The sequence below is a fragment of the Hyaena hyaena genome, unplaced genomic scaffold (assembly GCF_003009895.1).
Source record: "Hyaena hyaena isolate Hyena2069 unplaced genomic scaffold, ASM300989v1 scaffold_572, whole genome shotgun sequence".
NCBI lineage: Eukaryota > Metazoa > Chordata > Mammalia > Carnivora > Hyaenidae > Hyaena > Hyaena hyaena.
The window spans coordinates 191,479-215,538 of NW_024081210.1; the positions used below are offsets into that span (position 1 = coordinate 191,479).

Here is a 24,060-nt window from a genome sequence, read left to right on the forward strand (position 1 = left end):
AGATTGTAGCACACTGAGAACAGAAGCATAGAACAGGATAAAAGGCTGGACTGGGATTTGTAAAGGGCTTAAGTATCTTGAGAAAGGTATTCCCCCATCCAAGCCTTCGGTCTCCTCACCTCTTTAGAATTGAAGGCACTGACTCAAAGCTGCTTCCTGCTAACTTAAACATCCTTTGATCTTCTTAAAGATGACACCATCACCAGGTCTCAAAAACATCCCTCATCTTTATCTTCTTTCACCCTCCAAATAATTCATTACTCCACTTCTACTTTACTCGAATAATGTCCTAAATAGTTCCCCTGACATCACATTTTCTCTCCTCCAGTGAAATTTTATAGATGACACCCAGATTAATGCTCTAAAGAAATGATTCATATCAAGTCATTCCTCCCCACCACCACTCTGTTCAAAAGCCCTGTCCCTCTAACAAAATTAGGTTTGAACCTTGCAAGCAAGCAATGGTCATACTTGGCAAATGTATTTCCTGAGATGACCCAACCTAGAACCTCCTCCTGATGGTTCAGTGGAAAGAGGAATGGTTTAGAAATCAGGCAGCACTGAATCCAAATCCAGCGCTTCCACTTATAGCGGGATGACCACAGACAAACTACTTAACCTCTAAGCCTATATTAAATGGCCACAGGCAGCCCTGCTGTTACATGGGTTCTTTTTTTTCTATTTTCCCTTTCTGCTCTCATTATTTTTTATACTATTATCCCAATTTTAATCTACCACCCATTTTTTTTTCCTACTGCCCAATTTTATACTCAGTAGTCTTGCCTAAGGGCAGATCATCTGTTCAGTGGAATAAAGTCCACTGATTTTAGCGTTTGAATTTTATGAAAAATACCTGTTATTCAGAGAACATTTTTTATCATTTCTAGATTTATCATCTCAGCTCCAGATGGCTGAGACTAGTGAAGGTCTGGCTTCTATCCAGACCTTGGATAGAAGAGCTATAAATCCATTATGGCCTGCCAATATCGTACTTGATATGCTCCGATCCTCTGCCCAGAATAATGCAGACGAGTACAGAAATGATGTTTATGGAACTTCTGAACCAAATCTTAAAGGAGATAGGAACAGCCAAGCAAGACAAAAAAGACAGGACACTGGGAAGCAGACAGACAATATGAACTGGATTTCGCTGTCCTTGGGTCCAGTTCATTTCTGATTTCTGCATTTCCACTCAGTTTGGAAAATACCCATTTTTTGCCTGTTGCAATCTAAGTATTTCCTTTAATTTTGAGTTTAATTATGATAAATGTCAATGGCTTTTGTTATGATGGAGAATTTTAAAGATTACTATGGTTGTGTTCTAGAAAATGAAGTAATGTTAAGACAATGATGTCTTAACAATGATGTCAGTTTTCTTTGATCTCTGATTTCTTCCTTTCTTATTATATTTATTATGGATAAAGTATATTCTTAGGGCATAAAACACGTGCAGTTCATCAGGGCTTTAAAAATTTGGGAATGCCCTTCTGTGCATGTGCAACCCATTCTGCTACTACAGTCATCATCCCAGAATGTAGTTCTAAGATCCCTACATTCTTTATGTCACTGAATATTATCATGCTCCCTCTGCCTGCTGCCCAGCTATACCTGTTAACTCTGAGAATGAGTTCTTCTCAATACTCTAAAGAAGCAAGATAAGGAGAGGTCAGACCTACGTAGAAACCCTTAGGGAACTGATCCTAGGATTTTTTCCTAATAGACCATAACACTTAAAGCCCCTATCATTTCTGTGTGCTTCAAGGTTCTTCTTTAATTTAACAGCTATCCACCTCTAATTTAAGGTTGGTATTTCTTAGGCCACTACCTACCTTGTTATGCACATGACAATCGCTACTATAATAGCAATCTGAACAGCTCCAATAATTGCTGCAATAAGAACATGAGTGAGCTTTTGCCTACTTGGCACAACATAGAGAATACTAAAGTCCGTCTTTTCACAGTGCTGTCCAGTGTAACCAGATTCACATCTGAAAAGGGGAGGAGAAAAGATTCCTATGAGAATTATAAATTTCAGTAATTACTAGGTTTTAAAAGTAAAAACATATCAAAGAATAATAAATTTATACAAAAATAACAAATCAGGTGTTTTCCCACTCTGAAAAAAAAAATTGCCATCTGTGTATTTCCTTAAACTCTAACTCAATGTCTATTTCACACAGTGCTTCTTTCACCTATCATTACAGGACATTAATTTTAAAGTTGCTAAATGGTCTTTATTCCCTTCCTTTAAAAAATAGATACATGAAGGGGGCCTGGTGGCTCAGTCAGTTAAGAGTCCAACTCTTGATTTTAGCTCCAATGATAATCTCAGGGTCATGGGATTAAGCCCCACATCAGGCTCTGCACTGGGTGTGGAGCCCACGTGGGTTTCTCCCTCTCTCGTTCTCTCTCTGCGCCTACCCCACTCGAACAAGTACATGCTCTCTCTCTCAAAAAAAAAACGGTACATAATAGTATATTCACTGGCTATAATAGAACTAACATTGATTTCTCACTCTAAGACATGCCAGCTATTTCCTTTTTTTGGGGTGTTTATTTATTGAGAGAAGGGGGAGGGGCAGAGAGAGAGAAAGAATCCCAAGCGGGTTCCATGCTCTGCATGGAGCCCCATGAGGAACTCAATCCCATGATCTTGAGATCATGACTTGAGCTGATATTAAGAGTTGGATGCTTAACCAATGGAATCATCTAAGCGCCCCTACTTTCCATTTTTCACAACTATGAATTAGGTGTGACAAACGTTGGTGAGTGTGCACATTTCTATATTTAATGTTACTCCTTAGGCTAGGTACTTGGAAATGGGATGACCAAATAAATAGGTATAAACATTTACAGTTCTCTGAAAATTGCGCCAAATTATATTCAACACATTTTTTGGGTACATAAATATAATCATTAAAGATGCAAGGGGAAAAGAAAAATAAGTTATTAATGACAAAAGCAAGCCAAGCAGCCAAGTAGCTGCTAATCTTAGAAATTATCTGAATTTCAAGTAAATAAAAAGGCAACAACATCAACTGATGATAATAATTTGACATGGGGAAACATTTAAGATATTTAACAAATTTCACTTTTTAGCTGATAGAGTGAAATGTATAAATAGAGTACACATAAACCCAGGAGTAGGGATGGTGTGAGTCCACTCCTCCCTTCCCTGAGGTTCCTACACACCTGCCAGAAAATTTGGGCTCTAAGTTTACAAGCAGACAAAAACACAAAAACAAAAACAAAGTAGTAAGGTAGATTTATAGATCATGGAACAGAACTGAGAGCCCTGAAATACACCCATACATCTATGGTCAGCTGATCTCTGACAAGGGCACTAAGACAATTCAGTAAGAAAAACTAATCTCTCCACCAAAGCTGCTGGGACAACTGGACATCCACATGCGAAAGAATGAAGTTGGACCTCTTCTTCACAACATCACAAAAAGTAATTCAAAATGGATTACAGATCTAAAGGCAACAGTTAAAACCATAGGGGCGCCTGGGTGGCTCAGTCGGCTGAACGTCCGACTTCAACTTGGGTCATGATCTCTTGGTCTGGCAATTTGAGCCGTGCATTGGTCTCTATGCTGACAAACTCAGAGCCTGGAACCTGTTTCTGACTCTGTATCTCCCTCTCTCTCTGCCCTTCGTCCACTCATGCTCTGTCTGTCTCTGTCTCTGTCTCTCAAAAAATAAACGTTAAAAGTAACAGCTAAAACTATAAAACTCTTAGGAAAAAAAAAGTAAATATAATCTCGATCAGGCAATGATTTCTTAGATATGATACTAAAAGCACAAACAACAAAAAGTTAAACTGGATTAAATTAAAATCTTTTTTGTGTTTAAAGGCACTATCAAGAAAGCAAAAAGACATCCAAAAGAACAGAACATTTTTGCAAATTGTATTTTTATAAGAGACTTGTATCTAGAATATATTTTAAAAACTCTTACAAACTCATTAACAAAAAGGAAAAAAATTACAAAATAAGCAAAAAGATCTGAATAAACATTTTTCCAAACAAGATATACAAATGGCAAAAAGCACATGAAAAGATACCAACATCATTAGTCATCATGGAAATGCAAATCAAAACCACAAGAAGATACCACACTTCATATCCACTGGAATGGCCAGAATCAAAAAGTCAGATAATAACTGTTGATGAGGATTCTGTAGGGAATGAAAAATGGCAAAGCCACTTTTGAAAACAGTCCGGCAGTTCCCCAAAAGTTAAACACAGAGTTACTATTTTGCCTAGCAATTCCACTCCTGTACACTTGCCCCACTGAAATTAACACAAGTCCACACAAAAACTTGCAAACAATTATTCAGGGCACCATTATTCATTAATAGCCAAAAAGTGGGAATAATCCAAATATTCATCAATTGGTAAGCAGATTACAAAATGTGGTATTATAAGGAACAAAGTACTGACATGCTAAAACATGGATAAATCCTGAAAACATTATGCTCAGTGAAAGAAACCAGACACAGAAGACTAAGTTATACAAGTCCACTTAAATGAAATGTCCCAAACAGGAAGATCTATAAAGACAAAACAGATTAGTGGCTGTCTAAGACTAAAGGGGGCAGACAGGGTGATTTGAGAGTAATAACTAAAGAACGTAGTTTCTTCTGCGGGTTATGAAATGTTCTAAAATTGATTGTGGTGACTGCAAAGCTGTGAAAAGAAAACTAAATACTAAAAATCACTGGTTTTAAAAAAAGAATAAATGGGTAAAAATGGGAAGATTATTAACATAAAGTGCAATCTCCATAAAATAAAATCAAACCAGTTGTTCAAAAGAATCATAGTTACTACTAATAATAGATTCAAGGGGATTTTATCTCATTGGTCCTGATTTAAAGAGGGCACTTTCTGATGCAGAGAACATCATCCTCAATAATATAGCAGTAATAAATTCAACAATATAACAAAACCTTATAAAATTTAAAAAATAATGCCTTTTGTGCTAGGCTAATGGCAAAAAGTCAAAGCTCAGTAAAATAAAAATGGTTCCGTAGGGAGCTATAACAGTGTCCAGATATGCAGCTCTCCGACAGTTTAGCTTAATCCAAAGATTAAACTCAGAATATCAAAAAGAATGTATAGGCCATATATCATTCAGGCAATCCTACTTGGATATTATTTTCTGCAACTGACTTTTGGGTTATACTCTCCAAATATCTGGAATAACAACTTCTAGGTTATTACTATTTCTTCTGTTACTGACTAAAGGCAGATCCAGGCATTTGGTTTTCTACACTCTCATCCTGCATACCGTCCATAGTAATCTCATTCATTACCTTGACCTCATGTGATGATTCATCCACTCATCCATTTATTGAACATCTGACATGAGTCAAGTTCTGTGGATATTTGGGATATATCAGTGAGCAAAACAAATAAAGATCATTGGCCTGGTTAACCTCCAGTTGGGGGAGGGAGGGTCAATAAACATGAGAAGTAAATTAAATGGTTATGTTAGAAGGTGATATGTACTACACAAAGAGAGAGAAAAGAGTTAGTTAAGGGAAATTATGAGTGCCAGTTATAGGCCAGGAAGAGAGAGTGGCAACTTTTAAACAAGATGGTCTGGGTAGGCTTCATTAAAAAGGTGACATGTGAGTGAGGATGTGAGAGAGATGAGGGACTCTGCCATGTGGACAACGGGAAGGAGAACATATCAGATAAAGGAAGAGTCAGTGCAAAGACCCTGAGGAGGGAGCATGAGCACATGCCCATGTCCAAGAAAAGCAAGCATGGCTGGAGTGGAGTAAGCAAGCAGAAGGGAAGCAGAGGAACAAGGCAGAGAGGTGAAAAGGCCAAACTGCATAGGGCTTCTGCACTCAATGAGATAGAGGAGCCACTGGGAGGGTTTTAGCAGAGAAATGACATGAACTGACTTTCATTTGAAAAGTCTTCATCTCGGGATGCATGGGTGGCTCAATCAGTTAAGTGCCCTTGACCAGGTCGTGAACAGCCAACTCACATTTTGTGAGTTCAAGCCCTGCATCAGGCCCTCTGCTGTCAGCACAGAGCCTGCTTCAGATCCTCTGTCTCCTCCCTCTGTCCCTCCCCTACTTGCACACGTGCACTCCCTCTCTCTCAAAAATAAACATTAAAAAAATGTAAAGTCTCCATCTGGCTTCTAAGTTGAACATGGACCAAAGAATACAATCAGGAAGGCTGCTGCAATAATGGTGGTGTGGACTAGGCAGTGGCAGTAGCAGTAGGGAGAAGAACTCTGATTCTGGACATATTCTGAAATAGAGCTAACAGGATTTCTCAAATGACTGGGTATGGAACAGGAGAGAACTCAAAGATGTATCAGAGGTGTTTTATCTGAGCAAAGGAAAAGGTGGAGCTGGCATCAACTAAAATGAAGAAGGTAGCAGATGGAGCAGGGTTAGGGGAGGGAGGCAGATCAGATCAGCTTAGATCCTATTGAAATTGAGGAGTCAAGACATCCACAGGAAAATGTCAAGGAGGGAGAGGGATCTATGAGTCTCAAGTTGAGGACAGGGGTCTGGGATTTATGCAAAGTAGGAGTCATCAGCATATGTCATGGAAAGCTCTAAGGCTGGGTGGCATCACTAAGAAAGAAGACCAGGACTGGACCCTGGTGCATTCCAACAATTAGAGGTCAGGAGCAAAAGGTGAACCAGCCAAGAAGATATAAAGGAATGGCCAGTGAGACAGCAGAAAATAGAGAGAGAATGCACTCCCTAAAGCCAAGTGAATTATGCATATCGCATAGGAGTCAAATGCTATTGACTGTTCTAAAGTAATTTAAGACTAAGAACTGATCACTGAATTTAGCAACAAGAACAGCCTCAGTGAAGTGTTGGGACAAAAGCTCACTGCGGTGGGTTCAAGAGATACAGGAAATGAGGAGCCGGAGACAGAGCAGAGACAACTCTTTTGAGTTCTTCTACAAAAGGAATAAATCGGACAGTAGCTAATGGGAGTGAGAATTTTTTTCCAAGATAAAAGAAATGAAAATATATTTAAATTACAGATACATATATAAATATACATTAAAACATATCTATACAAAATATATAAAACACAGAAAAGTGGGGAGAATTTCTGGTAGGTGAGTGTGAAAAATCTGTGAGGGTTCTCCTTATAATGCTGCAGTGTTCTCAGTGAACTCAGAAACAAGATGATCAGCTAAGGATGAGAAAGAGGTACAGACAATCTGAAGAGAAGGGCGACAATAGCAAGCCAGCATGCAGGACAGAAGGAGGATGAATGGACTGAAGCCCAGAAAGCCAACCTGGCAGCTTGCAGGGCCACTCTGAGCATAAACGTCGGTGAGAGGCACTAACCTGGTGGTGTGCTTTTCAATAGCAGCCATGTTCAGCTGGACAGGTACACAGAATAGCTGGACAGGTATACAGCAGGCAGGAAGGAATGAACTAGGATTATAATTTGTCAAGTGAGTATGATGAAGCAAGAGAGGGACTACGACTGACCATGAATTTAAGCTGAACAAGGTGGGGACGAAGACGTTCGAGGGACTAAAGGCGATAGGATGGACAAACTGGAGGCCTAGAGGGACGGAAGCAGGCCTGGGTAGAACTGCAAGGGATAGGCTAGCCTATTCCCTAATGTATGCCTCCCACCTGCATCTGTCTCCTGAGTTCTTGATCAACATATATCCAGCAGCCGACTAGACTTCCCTAAGTGGGTCCCCCACAGGCACCTGAGACCAAGTATATTACACTGAACACATCATTTCCATCCAAACCTCCTGCCTCTTCCGGCTCCCTGTCCCCACTCAGTTCTGCCTTACCCAGAAACCCACGAGGCTCTCGACTCTTCCTTCCCACCACCCTCCACCAACTCCCACGTTCTATCCTCAAACCCAACTAGTCACTAAAACCTAGGGGTTGAGCTTTATCTTCTCTCTGCAATTCATCTGCTGATCTCAGTGTCACTACAACTCCTTTACTTAGTTCAGGCTCTAATTTCTTACTAACACATAGTCTCCTAACATTCAGTCTGCTGATCCATCTTCCACAAAACCACTAGAGTGGCTTTCACATATGGTCAGAGCTTTCTTAACTTAAATCCTTCAGTGGCTTCTCAAGCACCCTTTAAAATAAAGGGCAAGTTCCTGGCGTGACACAAATGCTCCTATAAGACCTGCCCCTCTTCCCACAAGGTCCCTCATCCTCTTCAAGGTGAAGTGCCTTGTCTGAAGCCCCAAATCACCTTGTGTATATCTATCTCTGTGTGGCAGCATTTTTCATATTATACTGTAATTGCTTATTATTAATCTCTTCTACCAGATGGTAGGTTTTTTGGAAGGCAAGATCCCTGGATCCCTGTCATATTTGAATTTGAGATGCCAGGGCTATGTAGAATTTGGTACAAAGTAAGTAATAAACAAACAAACAAATTAATGGTGGGATAATACTCGAAGATTTTAACCTAATAATAGGACTGTGGCTAACAGTTGTTCATCCCTGCCTGCTTGTTGCTATCCAAATATACCCACATTATTAGTTGAAGTGTGTGTGATATTATGGCCTGATTCTTGCAGACTTTGTAAATGCTTAGACAAAAGGAAAAGATCTGCTGCTTTTTAGGATTATAAGTATGCAGAAAAGAGATTCTCTGGCATTTAAGAAACAACTCTGGTCTGGAGAAGAGGGAAAAGCTGATCATCACATGGCATTCAAAAAATATTTACTGAGGCACCTGGGTGGCTCAGTCGGTTAAACGTCCGACTCTTGGTTTTGGCTCAGGTCACGATCTCACAGTTCATGAGTTCGAGCTCCACATGGGATTCTGTGCTCACAGTGCAGAGCCTGCTTGGGATTCTCCTTCTCTCTCTGCCAGCCCCTCCTCCTCTCTCTCTTCCTCTCTCTCTCTCTCTCAAAACAAATGCATAAACATATTTTAAAAAGTAACTAAGTAGCTACGGGGCTAGGCCCCCTGCTAGGCAATGGGAAGACAGGTTTGGCAAAACAGAGTCCCGAACCTAATGGCAATTATAATCTAATAATGTCAACCCCTATTAATTAAATACATACTGAGTTTCAGGTATTGTGCTAAGCACTTTGCATATATTATCTCATTTAATTTTAGCAACAATTTAAATGGAAATTTAGCAACAGTTTTAGGAGATAGGTACATTATTATTACAATTTTTGAAATGAGAAAATGAGGCTTAGAAATGTAAGTAACTTCCGAAGAGCACAGCCAGTGACTAGCTAATCTGGGGTACCTGCTTCCAAAGCCTTTAACCGCTATGCCACTGAATCCTCTCACTGTCAGTTACTGCAAAAGTAAATACTGCAAAGTGACCTGGTGTCACTTCATTATCAGGACATCGTCCTCCCTCATCCCTCACTTTTAGATATCTTGAAAGATGCCCTATCCTAAGAACAACACAATCTGAATTTCTATCAAGATATGTATGCCACCATGGGACAAATAGAAGGAATCCATTTAATGATTTTGTTTTAAAACTGGCTTGTTCCCCTTTGCACAGCTGTATTTTTTTTAACATTCAGGAGAGAGGAGGAGGAAAGGAATGATAGCACTTTCAATCAGGAAAAAGCCAAAAGCTTAACAAAGAATTATTTAATCATTAACAGTTTTACTGCTTTGTTCTGTTTTTTAAGCAGAAGGGGAGGAGTAAAAAGAGAGCCAAGAGAAAGAAGCTAAAGGTAGAGGGACCAGGAGACGTGCTTTCAAACAGCTTTCTTTTACTTTCTGGAGAGAAAGATTCACTGACCTAGTAGGCTGACAGAACAAAAGAAAAGTGTAGTATTTTTCCATGTTTTGACTGAGAAAGGAAAAAAAAGGACCCTGGCCAAACGGCAAGAGGCAGGAACGGAGCAGAATGACAGCCATCTCCCCTTGTCTATGGAAATACTGTCCCTTGGCTAACCAGACCAACTTGAGAGAGAGGACGAGCTCCCAGCAGCAGCAGGAAGTGTGACTGGTAAACAGACGCAGAGCAGCAAAACACATCATGATCATTAGGCTGAATGTCAGGAAATCCGAGATCTAGTTTTGCTGCTGCTGACCTTGAACAAGTCTCAACCTTTCTGGCATCAGACAGTTGAAGATTTGCACCTTCCCCATTTCCATTTCTCTCCTCACACCTGGTTCTACATCCCATTCCTTTATTTTTAGAAATCTATTTCAGTATATGTTCTGAGTTACATGTTCTCTGTTCTTAACACATTCTTTAGTCCCTAAATCACCTTGTGACAGATTGCCTGAAAACCAAAATAGTGTTGAAATATGGCATATTTATTTTTTATATAAAAATGGACAACATAATATTAAAAATGTTGAGCCCATAATCCTAAAACCCTAATGTGACATCTGTTTTTGGTTTTGCATATTATACTTGTCAGCTTTTTCCAAATGATGCTGCTATTTTTTACCCAACTACAAATAAATAATACTTCTTGGTAATATTTCATCCATATTTCACTGCTTTCTATAGAGCAGTGACTGAAGGAAAAAGTTCCTCACCTCTGATCTGGAGGTGCTGACTTACCTACAAGAAGCCTTCTGAGTAGAATAGATGAATTCACATTTCCCATGGATGCAGTAACCATTGAGGTTTTCAGGGCAAGGCATGTGGTTTCCAATATAAACATCTTCTCTTTGATCACTAGCATCTTAAAAGAACATAAATCAGAGCAATAAACAGTAAAAAGCAACCGAAAAATATGAACTTTTCAAAGGTTCTGACAACAAATAAATTGGCTGGTAATATGGGAAAGAAATTATCAGATAGGGGGCTGAATAAGAACCAAAACATAAACATCTTGGCTAAAGAAATAAATGCTAGCTTAATAAGAAAGTGCATCTCTATGAACAAGAGATGGTGTATTATAGCTCTGGCTTTTAGAAAACTGACTTAATCTAGTCATTCACCCGGGGACTATGAAATTGAGGCCAAAACACCTAGATTGGTCGAGAGCAAGTTATGGCACTCTGAAATTTTAGGGTGAAATATTTTTGGAATGAAAACTATTAAACATATTGAGCATACACTGAGTACCCACACATCCTGCAATGAATTTTTAAGCCTTTGTTTCTGGCATATACATTAATACATTCATCCTCAGTTCTATGGACTCAAGAGTTCCTACACAGGCCTGTGCTTATGTAGGAAAACTCCCCAGGCTTCCTGTCAGTTTCTTACATTTCTAACTTACAAATTCTGCGATTAGCTGTGTGTTCTTGAGAGTACTACCCTCCCTAAGCTGAGATTTCATAACTGTAAAGTCAGGATCATAACAGGATCTATATACTTCATGTGGCTTTGAGTGCCACATGAGATAATTAACGTATGCACAAGACCACTAAGACAACCAGCCCTCTATCTATATACCGCACCATGTAACAGCAAAGGCTATCTTCCCCAAATACAAGTAAAGGTGTTGCTATAATTGGAAAATTATTAATGGAAACAAATTAAGAAGGAATAAAATAGGAGACTGTGTATCTATATTATGTATGTGTAGGAAAGAAGAGCAAGGGAGAAGAAAAGAATGGAGGTACTAAGTATAAAAAGAAACCTGAGAACTAAAAATGCAGATTTTCTGGAGACTGAAACTTACATACAAAAGGAAAAATGTGTAGTGATTATTAGGCTCAATGATACCTAAAAGCAGGGAGAACATGTCATCCCTCACAAGAACACATTGATGCTATTTTACATCAAAATTTATGTATTTATATTGTACTAACTTATGCCTATAAAGAAAACTGAACCAGAAATCTAGAAATCCAACATGGAAATTTTCAAAGTATCTCTGCTATTTTGTTTTAAGTTTTTATTTATTTTGAGAGAGAGAACATGTGCAGTGGAGGGCCAGAGAGGGAGAGAGAGAGTATCCCAAGCACACTCTGCACCATCAGTCAAATCACAGTCTCTCCAACGCAGCTGAATAAAATCAGCCTTGTCCACACAATAGGAGACACACATGTTAATTTTTAATTTTCTAACAGCCGCATTTTTTAAAGTAAAAAGAAATAGGAAAATTAATTTTAATCCTATATTTATTTAATCTATCAAATAAGTATCACTTCAACATATAATCAATATAAAAAAATTCTGATTTTTTTTAACACACATTTTCTTAAATAGGTCTTTAAAATCTGGTGACCACTTAACACAGCACATCTCAATTCTGACTCATTTTTCAAGTACTCAGTAACCACATACTGCTAGTACCTACCATATCAGACAGCACAATATAGATGACTATTCATTTATCATTTATTAATATGATATACCTTTCATATGCCGGGTACTCTGCTAGGTGCTGGGGACAGAAAACTATTCTGTCTTCAAAGGGCTTATAAAGAAGGTCTCCTCAAGCTATAATTTTGCCACAAGAAATCCCTTTGGGCTGCTATAATCCTAAGCACCCACTTCTCCACTATAATACTCATGATATTATCTTACAACCATTTGGGTTTTTTAACTCAGTCTCTACTATGAGACTGTGAGCTCCTTAAGAATCTAGACATTTGTATTATTTATTTCTGTATAACTCCTAACACTTGGAATGTAGTACTTTTCTTGCTATCATTTCAAATTAAAGGTGCTATTCCACATTTATAATCAAACCATAAGTGACTTGAGCCATGCAACTTGTCTCCCATAGCACTCATCACGCTGCAACTTCTCAGAGCATGATACTTTCATGGTGTGTTACGCCACGAAGTATAGAATAATGGGACTATGGAGACTAAGGTTATGTACCAACCTGTAATAATAAGATCTTGTAATGTGTATAATAATGGTACTTTATAGGTCTACAGAGGCTGTGGTAATGTACTAATCTACTATAAGAAAAGTCTTATAAACAGCAGGAAATTTCAAGAATAATGCAGAATTGAAAGCTATCAGAGAATTCATACACATTGCAGCAATAAGAAAAAGTTAACTAAATCAAGAACAGGTTTTGAGAAATTAGTAAACAAAGTATAGCACCAGAGGCATTTACTGAATGAATTCATGAGAGAATGTGGTATTAGGCTCTAGACAAAGCAAAGCCATCTAAAAACATGGACATGTCCAGTAAGACTTTGAAATCTGTGGATGTCACAAAGTCCAAATTTAGCATTCTGCTCAATGATAGCTCTATTCATTCCATTATACATAAACACACTATTTCTGTGCATAGCCATATGCTCAGCTAAGCTACAGAAGATATAAAGAAAAAGTATACATGGTCCCTGCCCTTGAGAAGCTTATAATCAGCTCAGGGAATCAACATATACACATGACAAGCTGAATAACACAGAAGGGTTTTCATATGATAGTTTACAATTAAATGCAAAAAAAAAAAAAAGGTTTTATAAAACTGGGTACACTAAAGGAAGTTCAAGCTTTTGTTTTTTAATTTTTTTTTTAATGTTTATTTATTCTTGAGAGATAGAGATAGAGCATGAGCAATGGAGGGGCAGAGAGAGAGGGAGACACAGAATCCAAAGCAGGCTCCAGGCTGAGCTGTCAGCACAGAGCTTGAGGTAAAGCTTGAACCCACGAACCATGTGATCATGACCTGAGCCGAAGTAGGTCGCTTAACCGACTGAGCCACTCAGTTGCCTGAGAAAGTTCAAGTTTAAAGAACTCATTGTAGGTGATATTACTCAGGGAAGTATTCATAGAAAGGACTCAGGTTAGGTCTCAAAGCATAGCCAGATTTATTTAGATAGAAGAAGACGGGAAACCAAAAGGAAGGTATAATGCACACAGCATTCTCAAGAACGAGAAGTAGATGAACCTTAGCAACAAGAGTTATATATTCAAACTGGGGAATGATGTAAGTCAAAACTGGAAAAATAAACAGATATCAGATTATGGAAAAATATTAACTCCAGGTGAGAAATGCTTTCTTAATCATACAGAGATAAGAAGATACTGACAGCATCCTAGCTGAAGAATAGCCCAATGAAAGACAAGTTTTACATAATTGTGAGCGATTGTCAAGAGCTGGTGGTTAGGGGAGTAATTGCTAATGTGTGTGAAGTTTCTTTTTGGGCTAAGGAAAATGGTCTGAAATTTGACTCTGATATGATGCTTGTACAATCCTAAATATACTTTTAAAATAATTGAATTCAAGGTGCCTGGCTGACTCAGTTGGTAGAGCATGAAACTTGATTTCAAAGTTTGAGTTCAAGCCCCATGTTGGGTATAGAGATTACTTTAAAATTTTTTTTTATTTTTTATTTTATTAAAAAAAAATTTTAATGTCTTATTTATTTCTGAGAGAGAGAGAGAGAGAGAGCAAGGGAGGGTCAGAGAGAGAGGAAGACACAGAATCTGAAACAGGCTCCAGGCTCTGAGCTGGCTGTCAGCACAGAGCCCGATGCAGGGCTCGAACCCACAAACCGTGAGATCATGACCTGAGCCGAAGTCGGACGCTTAACTGACTAAGCCACCCAGGCACCCCTGTTTTATATTTAAAAAAATTGAATTACATACTTTAAAGAGGTAAATACACAGTGGTATGTAAATTGTATCTGAAACAGCTATTAAAATTTTTGGATAAAATTGGATAATAGCATGCATGATAAAGGGGTAAGGGGAACTAGGAAGACCAGGTGACCAGTTAGGAATTCACTACATAATCCAAACTTGTGGCAATGAAAAACTAAGCGAGAGCCAGTAGGAATAAATATTAGAGATACAGAAGAAATAAATACAGCTTGAAGATGCTTCAGAATGACCTCTCAGAAACTCAGAGCTGGAAGGGTCTTTGGGGCCCATCTGGTCTGATGAAGAAATCAGCTTATAAACTTACAACCCCAAGGTCCTGTTTCTACTTGACCACTTCCAGAAGTTAAAAAAAAAAAAAATCAACAGTTAATTCTGGTATTGTCAAATGCTCCTTATGTTGAATGGAATCTCTCTTTCTTTAACTATTGATTTCCCCACTCTGTCTACTTCATAGCTCACTGCCCAACAATTTTTTTTCTTAAGGTCAAACTTCCCTAGTCCCATCCTTTAGATAACTTGCAACAACCACCTTTACAAGTAATGCCCAGCACTAACCCTTAAATGTACTCTAAGACAGTAGGACAGAACTGTCTTTATTAAAGATGCTTTTAATACAGAATTATGCTCCAAAGAAAATATGCATGAATTCAAAGAAACTATGATCAATAAACACATGAAAATTCTCAGCATCACTAGTCATTAGGGAAATGGAAATCAAAACTACAAGACAGTATCCACACCCATAGGATGACTACTATCCAAAAAGGAGGAGGAGAAGGAGAAGGGGAAGGAAGGAAGGGAGGGAGGGAGGGAGGGAGGGAGGGAGGGAGAGAGAGAGAGAGAGAGAGAGAGAGAGAGNGAAGAGAAGAGAAGGAAGGAAGGAAGGAAGGAAGGAAGGAAGGAAGGAAGGAAGGAAGGAAACGGAAAGGAAAGGAAAGGAAAGGAAAGGAAAGGAAAGGAAAGGAAAGAAAAGAAAAGAAAAGAAAAGAAAAGAAAAGAAAAGAAAAAAGAGAGAAAGAGAAAGTAGTTAAGTGCTGGGCATGCATGTGGAGAAATTAGAATCTGTGTGCCCTGCTGATGAGAATGTATGATACAGTCACTGTGGAAAACAGTATGCTGGTTCCTCAAAAAATTAAACACATAATTACTATTTGACCTAGCAATTCCACTTCTGAGGATATATGCAAAAGAACTGAAAGCAGGGTCTCAAAGAGATAGCTATAAACCCATATTCATTTTTTTTTTATGTTTTTTTTTTTTTATTTATTTCTAGGAGAGAGAGAGAGAGACAGCGTGAGCAGGGGAGGGTCAGAGAGAGAGGGAGTCACAGACTGAAACAGGCTCCAGGCTCTGAGCTGGCAGTCAGCACAGAGCCCGACACGGGGCTCGAACCCACGAACCGCGAGATCATGACCTAAGCGAAAGTCGGACGCTTAACCGACTAAGCCACCCAGGCGCCCCTATAAACCCATATTCAAAGCAACATTCATCACAGCTAAAACGTGGAAGCAACACAAGTGTCCATCACTGAACGAATGGATAAACGAAATGTGGTATGTATATACAATGGAACATTATGCAGCCTCAAAAAGGAAGGAAATTCTGACATGCTACATCACAGATTAATCTTGAGGATATTATGTGCACTGAAATAGGCCAGTCACAACTGGAGGTTTCCACTTGTATGAGGTTCTTAAAGCAGCCAAAATCATAGAAACAAAAAGAATGATAGTTGCCAGGGCTGAGGGAAAAAGTGGGAAGCTATTGTTTACTGGGTATAGTTCCAGTTTTACAAGCTGAAAGTCTTCTAGAAATGGATGGTAGTGGTGGTTGCACAACTTCATGAATATATTTAATACCACTGAGCTGTGCACTTAAGAATGGTTAAAATGGTAAATTTTGTTATATGCATTTCACCACAATAAAAAAATTAGGGAAAATATGACTCTAAATATGAGCCTAATGACAGAAGGTTTAGTAGAGTGAACACAGGAAATGGAGTTCAAATTTAGACCTCTAGTCATCACTGAGTACCTATTATGTTCCAGGCCCTACATATGAATATATGAAGCTGGAGCTTAAGATTAAGTTCTAGGGGCGCCCGGGTGGCTCAGTCAGTTAAGCGTCCAACTCTTGATTTCAGCTCAGGTCATGATTTCACAGTTTGTGAGATCAAGCCCTGCAATGGGCTCTGCACAGCACAGAGCCTGCTTGGGATTCTCTATCTCCCTTTCTCTCTGCCCCTCTCCCTCTTGCATATACTCTTTCCCTCTCTCTTTCTCAAAATAAACTTTTAAAAAAAAAGATTAAGCTCTGAATTTAAACAGGAGAACAAATGTTCACCAAGGGGACAGCTGAAAGCACATTAAACTTCTGAAGGAAATGAAGTAAAGAAAGAAAGCAAAGAAACAGTAGAGAACTCTGGAATAGGTGTGAAACAAGAAAAAGAGCACCAGGGCTTAGGGCCAGAAAGCCTAAATTCTAGTCTTTGCTCTGCCATTCTACGTGAGCCACCAACTCACAGTTTCAGCTTCTTTGTCTGAAAAATGAGGATAACTTGGTTGTGACAAGGATCAAATAATAACACAAATATATGAAAGCACCTGACACACAAAAGGGCACACAAGTAATAATTGTTGAATAAATGAATGTCCCACTGAGGTCACTCATGAACCACACTGAACAAGATGCAGTAGACTCACCGATGGTGAGACCTTTGGCAGCAGCCAGGTACCAACAATGAAAACAAAAAAACAGAAGTATTAACAATCACCATAATAACATCCATAAGAAATTTAGTGATACAGCACTTAACAATCAGAGTAATCCTAGGCTGTGGATAGTAGTATCCTCACTATATATATATATATATATATATATATATATATATATATATATGATCATTGAGGATCAGAAAAAGCAGGCCACACAGCCTTTTTTAAGTGTAGACCAAGTCTGATTCCACAGAGCAAGCTCTTAACCATCACACTATTATTTCACCAAGCCACTCTGGGAGATGTGAAGGGAATGGACAAAAGCCGAATGTCCAAGCACCTGCTCTCTGGGCCAAATAAATTAGATTAACTTCAAAAAGGAAATATAAAAAGCCTTTAAAGATGGAATAAAGCACAGTTTCAGAAACCACAGCAGAGATGCAGCCTCGCACAGCAAGAACTGGGCACAGAATGGTCCTCTCCAAACAATACCCTCAGGCAAGTGGTGACAGGCTCCATGAACAACAGCTGCAACTGTTAGTCTCTGAACAATGTTGGTGTGTGTGCGATATAAAAAGTATACTTGGTCACTCTGTGGCTCCTTCCACCCACAGAGGCATTCAGAAACAAATCTACCACCAGCGGCAGTGTTTTCAAATACAAAGGAGAGTATGGTTCTAAGCGATGATGTTATAAGAAAATCCAGCACCAGATGGCCTATCTGCAAAGGCATCTTCCACTGGCTGGCTGTCCTGGTCCTTCAGTGTACAACCCAAATAAAGCATAAGGAGCTGCTATTAACAACCAAGACATGCACCTGGCAGGTCATCTGCTGAGGCCACAACACCCACACCAACACTGCATCAGTAACTCTCTGGCTCATTTCTACAAATCCCTACACTTTAAAAAATTTAATATTTTCTTTCTTGTTTCCCCTACACTACCCTGTACCTAATCTTCATTACTAAATATCCCTCTATACATATTTTCCTAACCCAAGTCTCCTCAGACCCCATCAAAGAATTATCTATGTGGGTATAAAAGCTATCTACCCTCCAATACCCTAACTCTTCCTTTCTCAGCCTTTCCACTCTTCCCAGTGAAACACATTTTCTGACGTGAACAAACTCATCTGCCTCCTCAGCCATTCCCTTAGAAAGTATACCTTTCATCCCCCTGACATACCAAGATCACATTACTTCCTACATCCCCTTTCCTTCCATCTTCCTCTGCCGTGCTTCCCACCCGTCACCTCCAGATTAGCATTCCACTGTCATCTCCCAGTGACCTTCATCTCTTAGGGGTCTGTGCCATCCACCCAGACAGCCTTCTAAAATCCTCATCAGGACTCTCCACAACACTCCGCAGCACACACACTCAGACTCCCTCAAAGATTTTAGCAATTGGCTCAGTCTTAACTTTCAATGAGGGGAATTTATCAAGGCCACTTTAAAAATAGAGCATATCAAAAGAGCCATATTAAAATATATAAATGACAGTCATCAAGTAATGGAAAAAATAGTACCAATATCTCGGTATCTCTGGTATCATCCCTGGGCAGCAAGAGTAGAGACTAGTGAGAGAAGGAGGTCAAAGATGGGATAAGGGATCCGGTGAAGTGAAGCTCAGGAATGAAGCGAGAATGTCTTGGAGATAAAGAAGGTGTTACAGTTAGATTGTAGGCTTTCATATGAAAATATCTTTGGACAGGAGCGCCTCGCTTAAAGTCGATTAAGCTTCCGACTTCGGCTCAGGTCATGATCTCATGGTTCGTGGGTTCGAGCCCCGTGTCGGGCTCTGTGCTGACAGCTAGCTCAGAGTCTGGAGCCTGCTTCGGATTCTGTGTCTCCCCCTCTCTCTCTGACCCTCCCCTGGCTCAAGCTGCCTCTCTCTCACTCTCTCTCTCTCTCAGAAATAAATAAAACATTAAAAACATTAAAAACAAAAAAAGAAAAGAAAATATCTTTGGACCAAAGTGGCCATGCTGAAATGTCACATACCACAAAGGAACTTCCTGGATAGATGGAAATGTTAGAGACTGTGGGTATACATGGATATATATGGGGTGCATTCATTTTTGAAAACTCACAGCTTAACATTCGTTTATCTCACTGTATGTAAATTATACCTCACAAAAACACCTGTAAAATAAGAATAATGATAATCAAGTGGGTAGAGGTATACAGGCAAAATAAAAATGACAGAATGCTGTAGACTGTTGAAGGTGTGTACTGGGGAAAGGAGGGTTCATTACACTATTCTGTTTACATATGTTTGAAATGTTCTATAATCAAGTTGTTAAAATCCCACCTCTCAGACCTCATGCTCGACCATCTTACCCTGTATGGCTTCAACATCTGCCATAATGCTTCTAACACTGCAATTTTCAGTATTTACCACAGGTTTTCCAATAGCCCAAGAAAAGCACTGATTCAGCCACCGTGCTGGACATTTAAATGTTCTATTTCATGAGCATTACTTTCAAAGAGCTCAACTTTAAAAAACCTTCCCTACTGAGCACTATATTCCAATTTGTCCAGCTACCTGCTGATGCTGCGTTTCTGCTTTTCACTTTGTAGCCTCTATCCCTAGAGCCCTACCTACCTAGCAAGTCTTGGTTGTGTCCTGGGGACACAAATACTAAGGGCCTCCTATAAATGCCTGTAAGGACAAAAAATAGAAGCAAATGAGGGGAAAATACAAAATAGCACCTTTTGACCTCTAGTCCTCACTACTAGAACATTTCTTAACTCTTTCACAATTTAATTTCACATTTATAACTCTAGAGAAACTCTTTGGTTCAAGATTACCAATGATTCCCTTGTCTTCAAATTCAATACTTGTCCTCTCCCACTTTTATGCAACCTCTCCCTTTTGGCTTCTGTGCCACTGTAGTTTTCTTGGTTTTCTCTGGATCTAGATAACTGTGCCATCTAACGGAACTTTCTACAACTTTCTATATGTTCTATGCCTGTGCTGTCCAATATGGTAGCCACTGGCCACATGAGGCTATTTAAATTTAAATTAATTAAAATGAAATGAAATTAAAGGTTTCATTTCTCAATCATGCTAGCCCTATTTCAAGTGTGCAATAGTCTAAACAACATAACTCTATAATCTCATACTCATTCCCATGACTTATCTATCACCTTTGTCTCAAAAGACTGACTTGCAAATTTATGCTAAACAAGTCATATGGACTTATTTAGTTCCATAAGCAACTCAAACTCCAAAATTAATTACCTCCACCATCAACTCCTCCCTTACCTTACCCAAAACACCCTGCCTCTCCCAACATCCTTAGTTGCATAAATAGAAACCATCGTCCAAGTCATCTGAACTCTCTATCCCTCTGATTTAAACAGAAGTCTATTCCCCTTTGAGTCTACCTAACTGATCTCCCTGCCTCTAGTTCAATATATATATATACACATACATACACACACACATATATATAATATTCCTGCCAGATACCATTCATTCAACTGGTTAACTCTGCAGCCTTGTCTTTTTCAAACATATTAATAATCCTCCTACAAATAAAGTTCAAATTCCCTACGATAACACAGCATTTAAGATACATAATCTGGCCCCAAACTTTCTAGTCTCGTCTTCCATTTCTATCTCTCAACCCCCCTACTCTCCAGCCAAAAAAGGATTCCTTACCATTCTCCAATTCATTCTATCATAACGTTTGTATCCACACCTCTGCTAATGCTCTTGCATTCTCCTTAAATATCTTTTTGACCTCTGTTAAAATCCTAACCATCCTTCAAGGTTCAGCCCTAATTTCACCTCTTCCATTAAGCTTCTCAGACCCTCACTATACGCCACCAAATAATAATCTTTTCTTTTCTGAATTTCCATTGCACTTTTCAACCACACTACATGTATAACAATAGCCAATTTCTACTTTGTTAGACGTAGGCTATATTCATTTTTTATTATATCACTAAGCTCTTTAAAGAGAATGGTCATATATTAGTTATCTTTCTATCCACCAAGAGTGTCTGATAAAACGACCAGTATAAAACAGACATATAATAAATTATATCTACTGATTATACCTACTAATTTCATTTGAGTTATAGATCAGTTCTTATGTGTAAAGTATTTTCAGTATCTCAAAAGTGGCCTAGGTACTAAACTATCCCTGTAATTTTATCAAAGGCTGACAAGTATTCGGGACATACACAATTCCCCAAATTACTTTAAGTATGAGCCTCTACCTACTGAAAAATAGCCTTCCTATTCAGGTCACGTACTAACAGTATAGAGAAATAAAACTGGGGCTGATCTATTACATCTTCTATGGGAATACAGGAGATCTTTTATTTTCAATATAGCACTTATATCAACATAGGAAAACTAGTATTTCAGGAGCTCATGAAATAGAAATGATTCAGGTTTGATAGGATTCTAGTGCGGAAATAATAAATTCAATGATAATAACAGCTATCATTTACTGAGCACTTATATCAGATACTATTCTCAGCACTTGATATGTATTATTTAATTTTTATAAAGCTATGAGTTATATACTATTATTATTCTCATTTTACAAATTTTTTAGAAATTAGGCATAAAAGGTAGATCACACAACGAAAAACATTTGTTCGTTAGTATAACCTAATAAATGAATAGAAGATGCATGTGTGAAAGAGCATTTAAGTTCCAAACTAGGAGTCTAAGATCTAGACCTGTTTCAGGTCACTAGACAGAATCTCATGGAGCCTCAACATTCCCCTTGATCCTTAGCCCTCAGAGTAGTTGTAAGAATCAAATTAAATCAAAGAGCACTGAACTTAAGGTCAAGGAATCCAATCTCTGCGGCTCTGACCTTTACTATATCTAAGACTCTGTACAAACAAATCCTACAATTTCTTTGAGCTGTATCCACTCTTTGCAAGTACTGAGCACCTACATATGTGCCAAATATTCTGCCAGGAGTTCACAAAAGTGAACATGACAGATACAGGTCCTCACAAAACTCAGAGTCTACAGAGGGATACAGATGAGTAAAAGAGACAACTATAATTAAAGTTGGTTAAGCGTTCAGGTAAGAGAGGATAATAGAGAGGCACCCAATCTAGACTTATGGGTCAAGGAATATTTCCCAAGAAGAAATGACTTCTAAGCTAAGACTGAAAGGATGAATATTAGTTAGAGAAAAGTTCCAGACAGAGGGAACAAGACCTGTGCACAGAGGGCAAGCATTAATTGTAGATTCTAGAGAAATAAAAAGGATTTAAAAAGCAAAGATGAGGGATCTTTCTGTGTAATTTCTTACACTTATATGTGAAACTGCAATTATCTCAACAAAAATTTCAATTAAAAAAACAACATATGTGAGAGTACTCTGTAAATTGAGAATAAGCGCCTTAGTTCATATTATTACTAACAATATATTCCACAACATACTGCTACAGAGAGCAAAGTTGGAAGGGTCATTATAATGGAAATAGAACTACTACGGACAGCTACTGACCATATTTCAATAGTCGCCCAAAATTTGGAAAATCATGATTCAATACCTTTCACATCTGGTCGATACTGTAGTCCATCATCTTTTTTCCCCAACAAACTAGTGTCATCTGTGTCTATAAAAGAAAAGTTTTCAAATTAAGACACATATGATATTTAACTCATACCAGGAAACTTCCAAATATTTCCAAATGTTCCAGGTCCTTCCTAACTTCGTCCATTTATATGGCTCACATTTCCCTCCATTCTCTTGATCTATTATGCCATTTCTACCTCAGGCCTCCCAAATATATACACACTGCATGATGAACAGCCTAATTTCATTTAAACTTCAGCTCAGATGTCCTCTACTTAAAAAGTCTTCCCTGTGCAAACTAAAATAACACATACCCTGAAGGGAAAGGATTACCCCTCTCTCCATGGGACAATGGTCTCAAGATTTACCTTCTACCACTGTTTCCCTGGAAACATATCATATTAAGATAAATATGGAAACTCAGTTATGTTATCAGACAAAATTTATAATAGAAATGACCCGAGTGGTAAATTGTATTTGGACTTGAAAGACTATATGAACTACAAATGCCTATTGGAAGCACAAGCTTCACCTTCCCAGTACATAGGGAGGGAGGAAAGGGAAGGTATCATTAGGTATGAATGGAAATATTATCAAGAAGACCATGATAAAAATTAAGGACCAACTACTCCAAAGGACTCTAACTCTGCATGAACTTCAATTAACAAAATTCTCAAGTCTGACCAACTTGAAGTTTGAAATTCAGGTAGTACCATTCAATCATGAACCAATTCCTCATAAAATATATGATTTCTCTAAGCTACTATTTCAACTTGGGCTCTAAACACCGCTCTAGAAAAGAAAAACAAACCAGGGCCCCTGGATGGCTCAGTCAGTTAAGCGTCTGACTTGGGCTCAGGTCACGATCTCTGAGGTGGAGCTCCACATCAGGCTGACAGCTTAGAGCCTGGAGCCTGTTTCAGATTCTGTGTTTTCCTCTCTCTCTCTACCCCTCCGTCCCTCTCTCAAAAAATAAAAAACATTTAAAAATTAAAGATTAAAAAAAGAAAAAGAAACAGAAAAAACAGTACTACTTCTTTAAGATCAAGGTACCTACAAGGGGTCTCTATCAGCAAATGGTTTGCTCTCCTGCCCCATTTTTGACCCCCAACTGGAAACTCTCTCATGAGCTTCTTGGGCATTCTCTGGAACCTCAGACCAGAGGTATTGCAATCCCTTGTGCAGTATTCCACAAATAATTTGTTACCAATATAAAGCACCAAACTTTGCCATACAACTTTTTTCTCTTAGCTTAGATAAAAAAAATATATCCCTTTA

General features: G+C 38.6%; 1 protein-coding gene across 3 annotated transcripts in view; it reads right to left on the reverse strand.

Annotated features, from left to right (window-relative positions):
* Positions 1–24,060, reverse strand: part of LOC120248277 (tomoregulin-1) — a 124,112-nt gene that overhangs the window by 2,737 nt on the left and 97,315 nt on the right. For all 3 annotated transcript variants that reach the window (XM_039256565.1, XM_039256562.1, XM_039256563.1), the window contains exons 7-9: positions 22,757–22,822; positions 10,543–10,666; positions 1,830–1,988 (exon numbers count right to left, since the gene is read on the reverse strand). In XM_039256565.1, the coding sequence (XP_039112496.1) occupies positions 1,830–1,988; positions 10,543–10,666; positions 22,757–22,822 (349 nt within the window). The remainder of the gene's footprint in view (positions 1–1,829; positions 1,989–10,542; positions 10,667–22,756; positions 22,823–24,060) is intronic.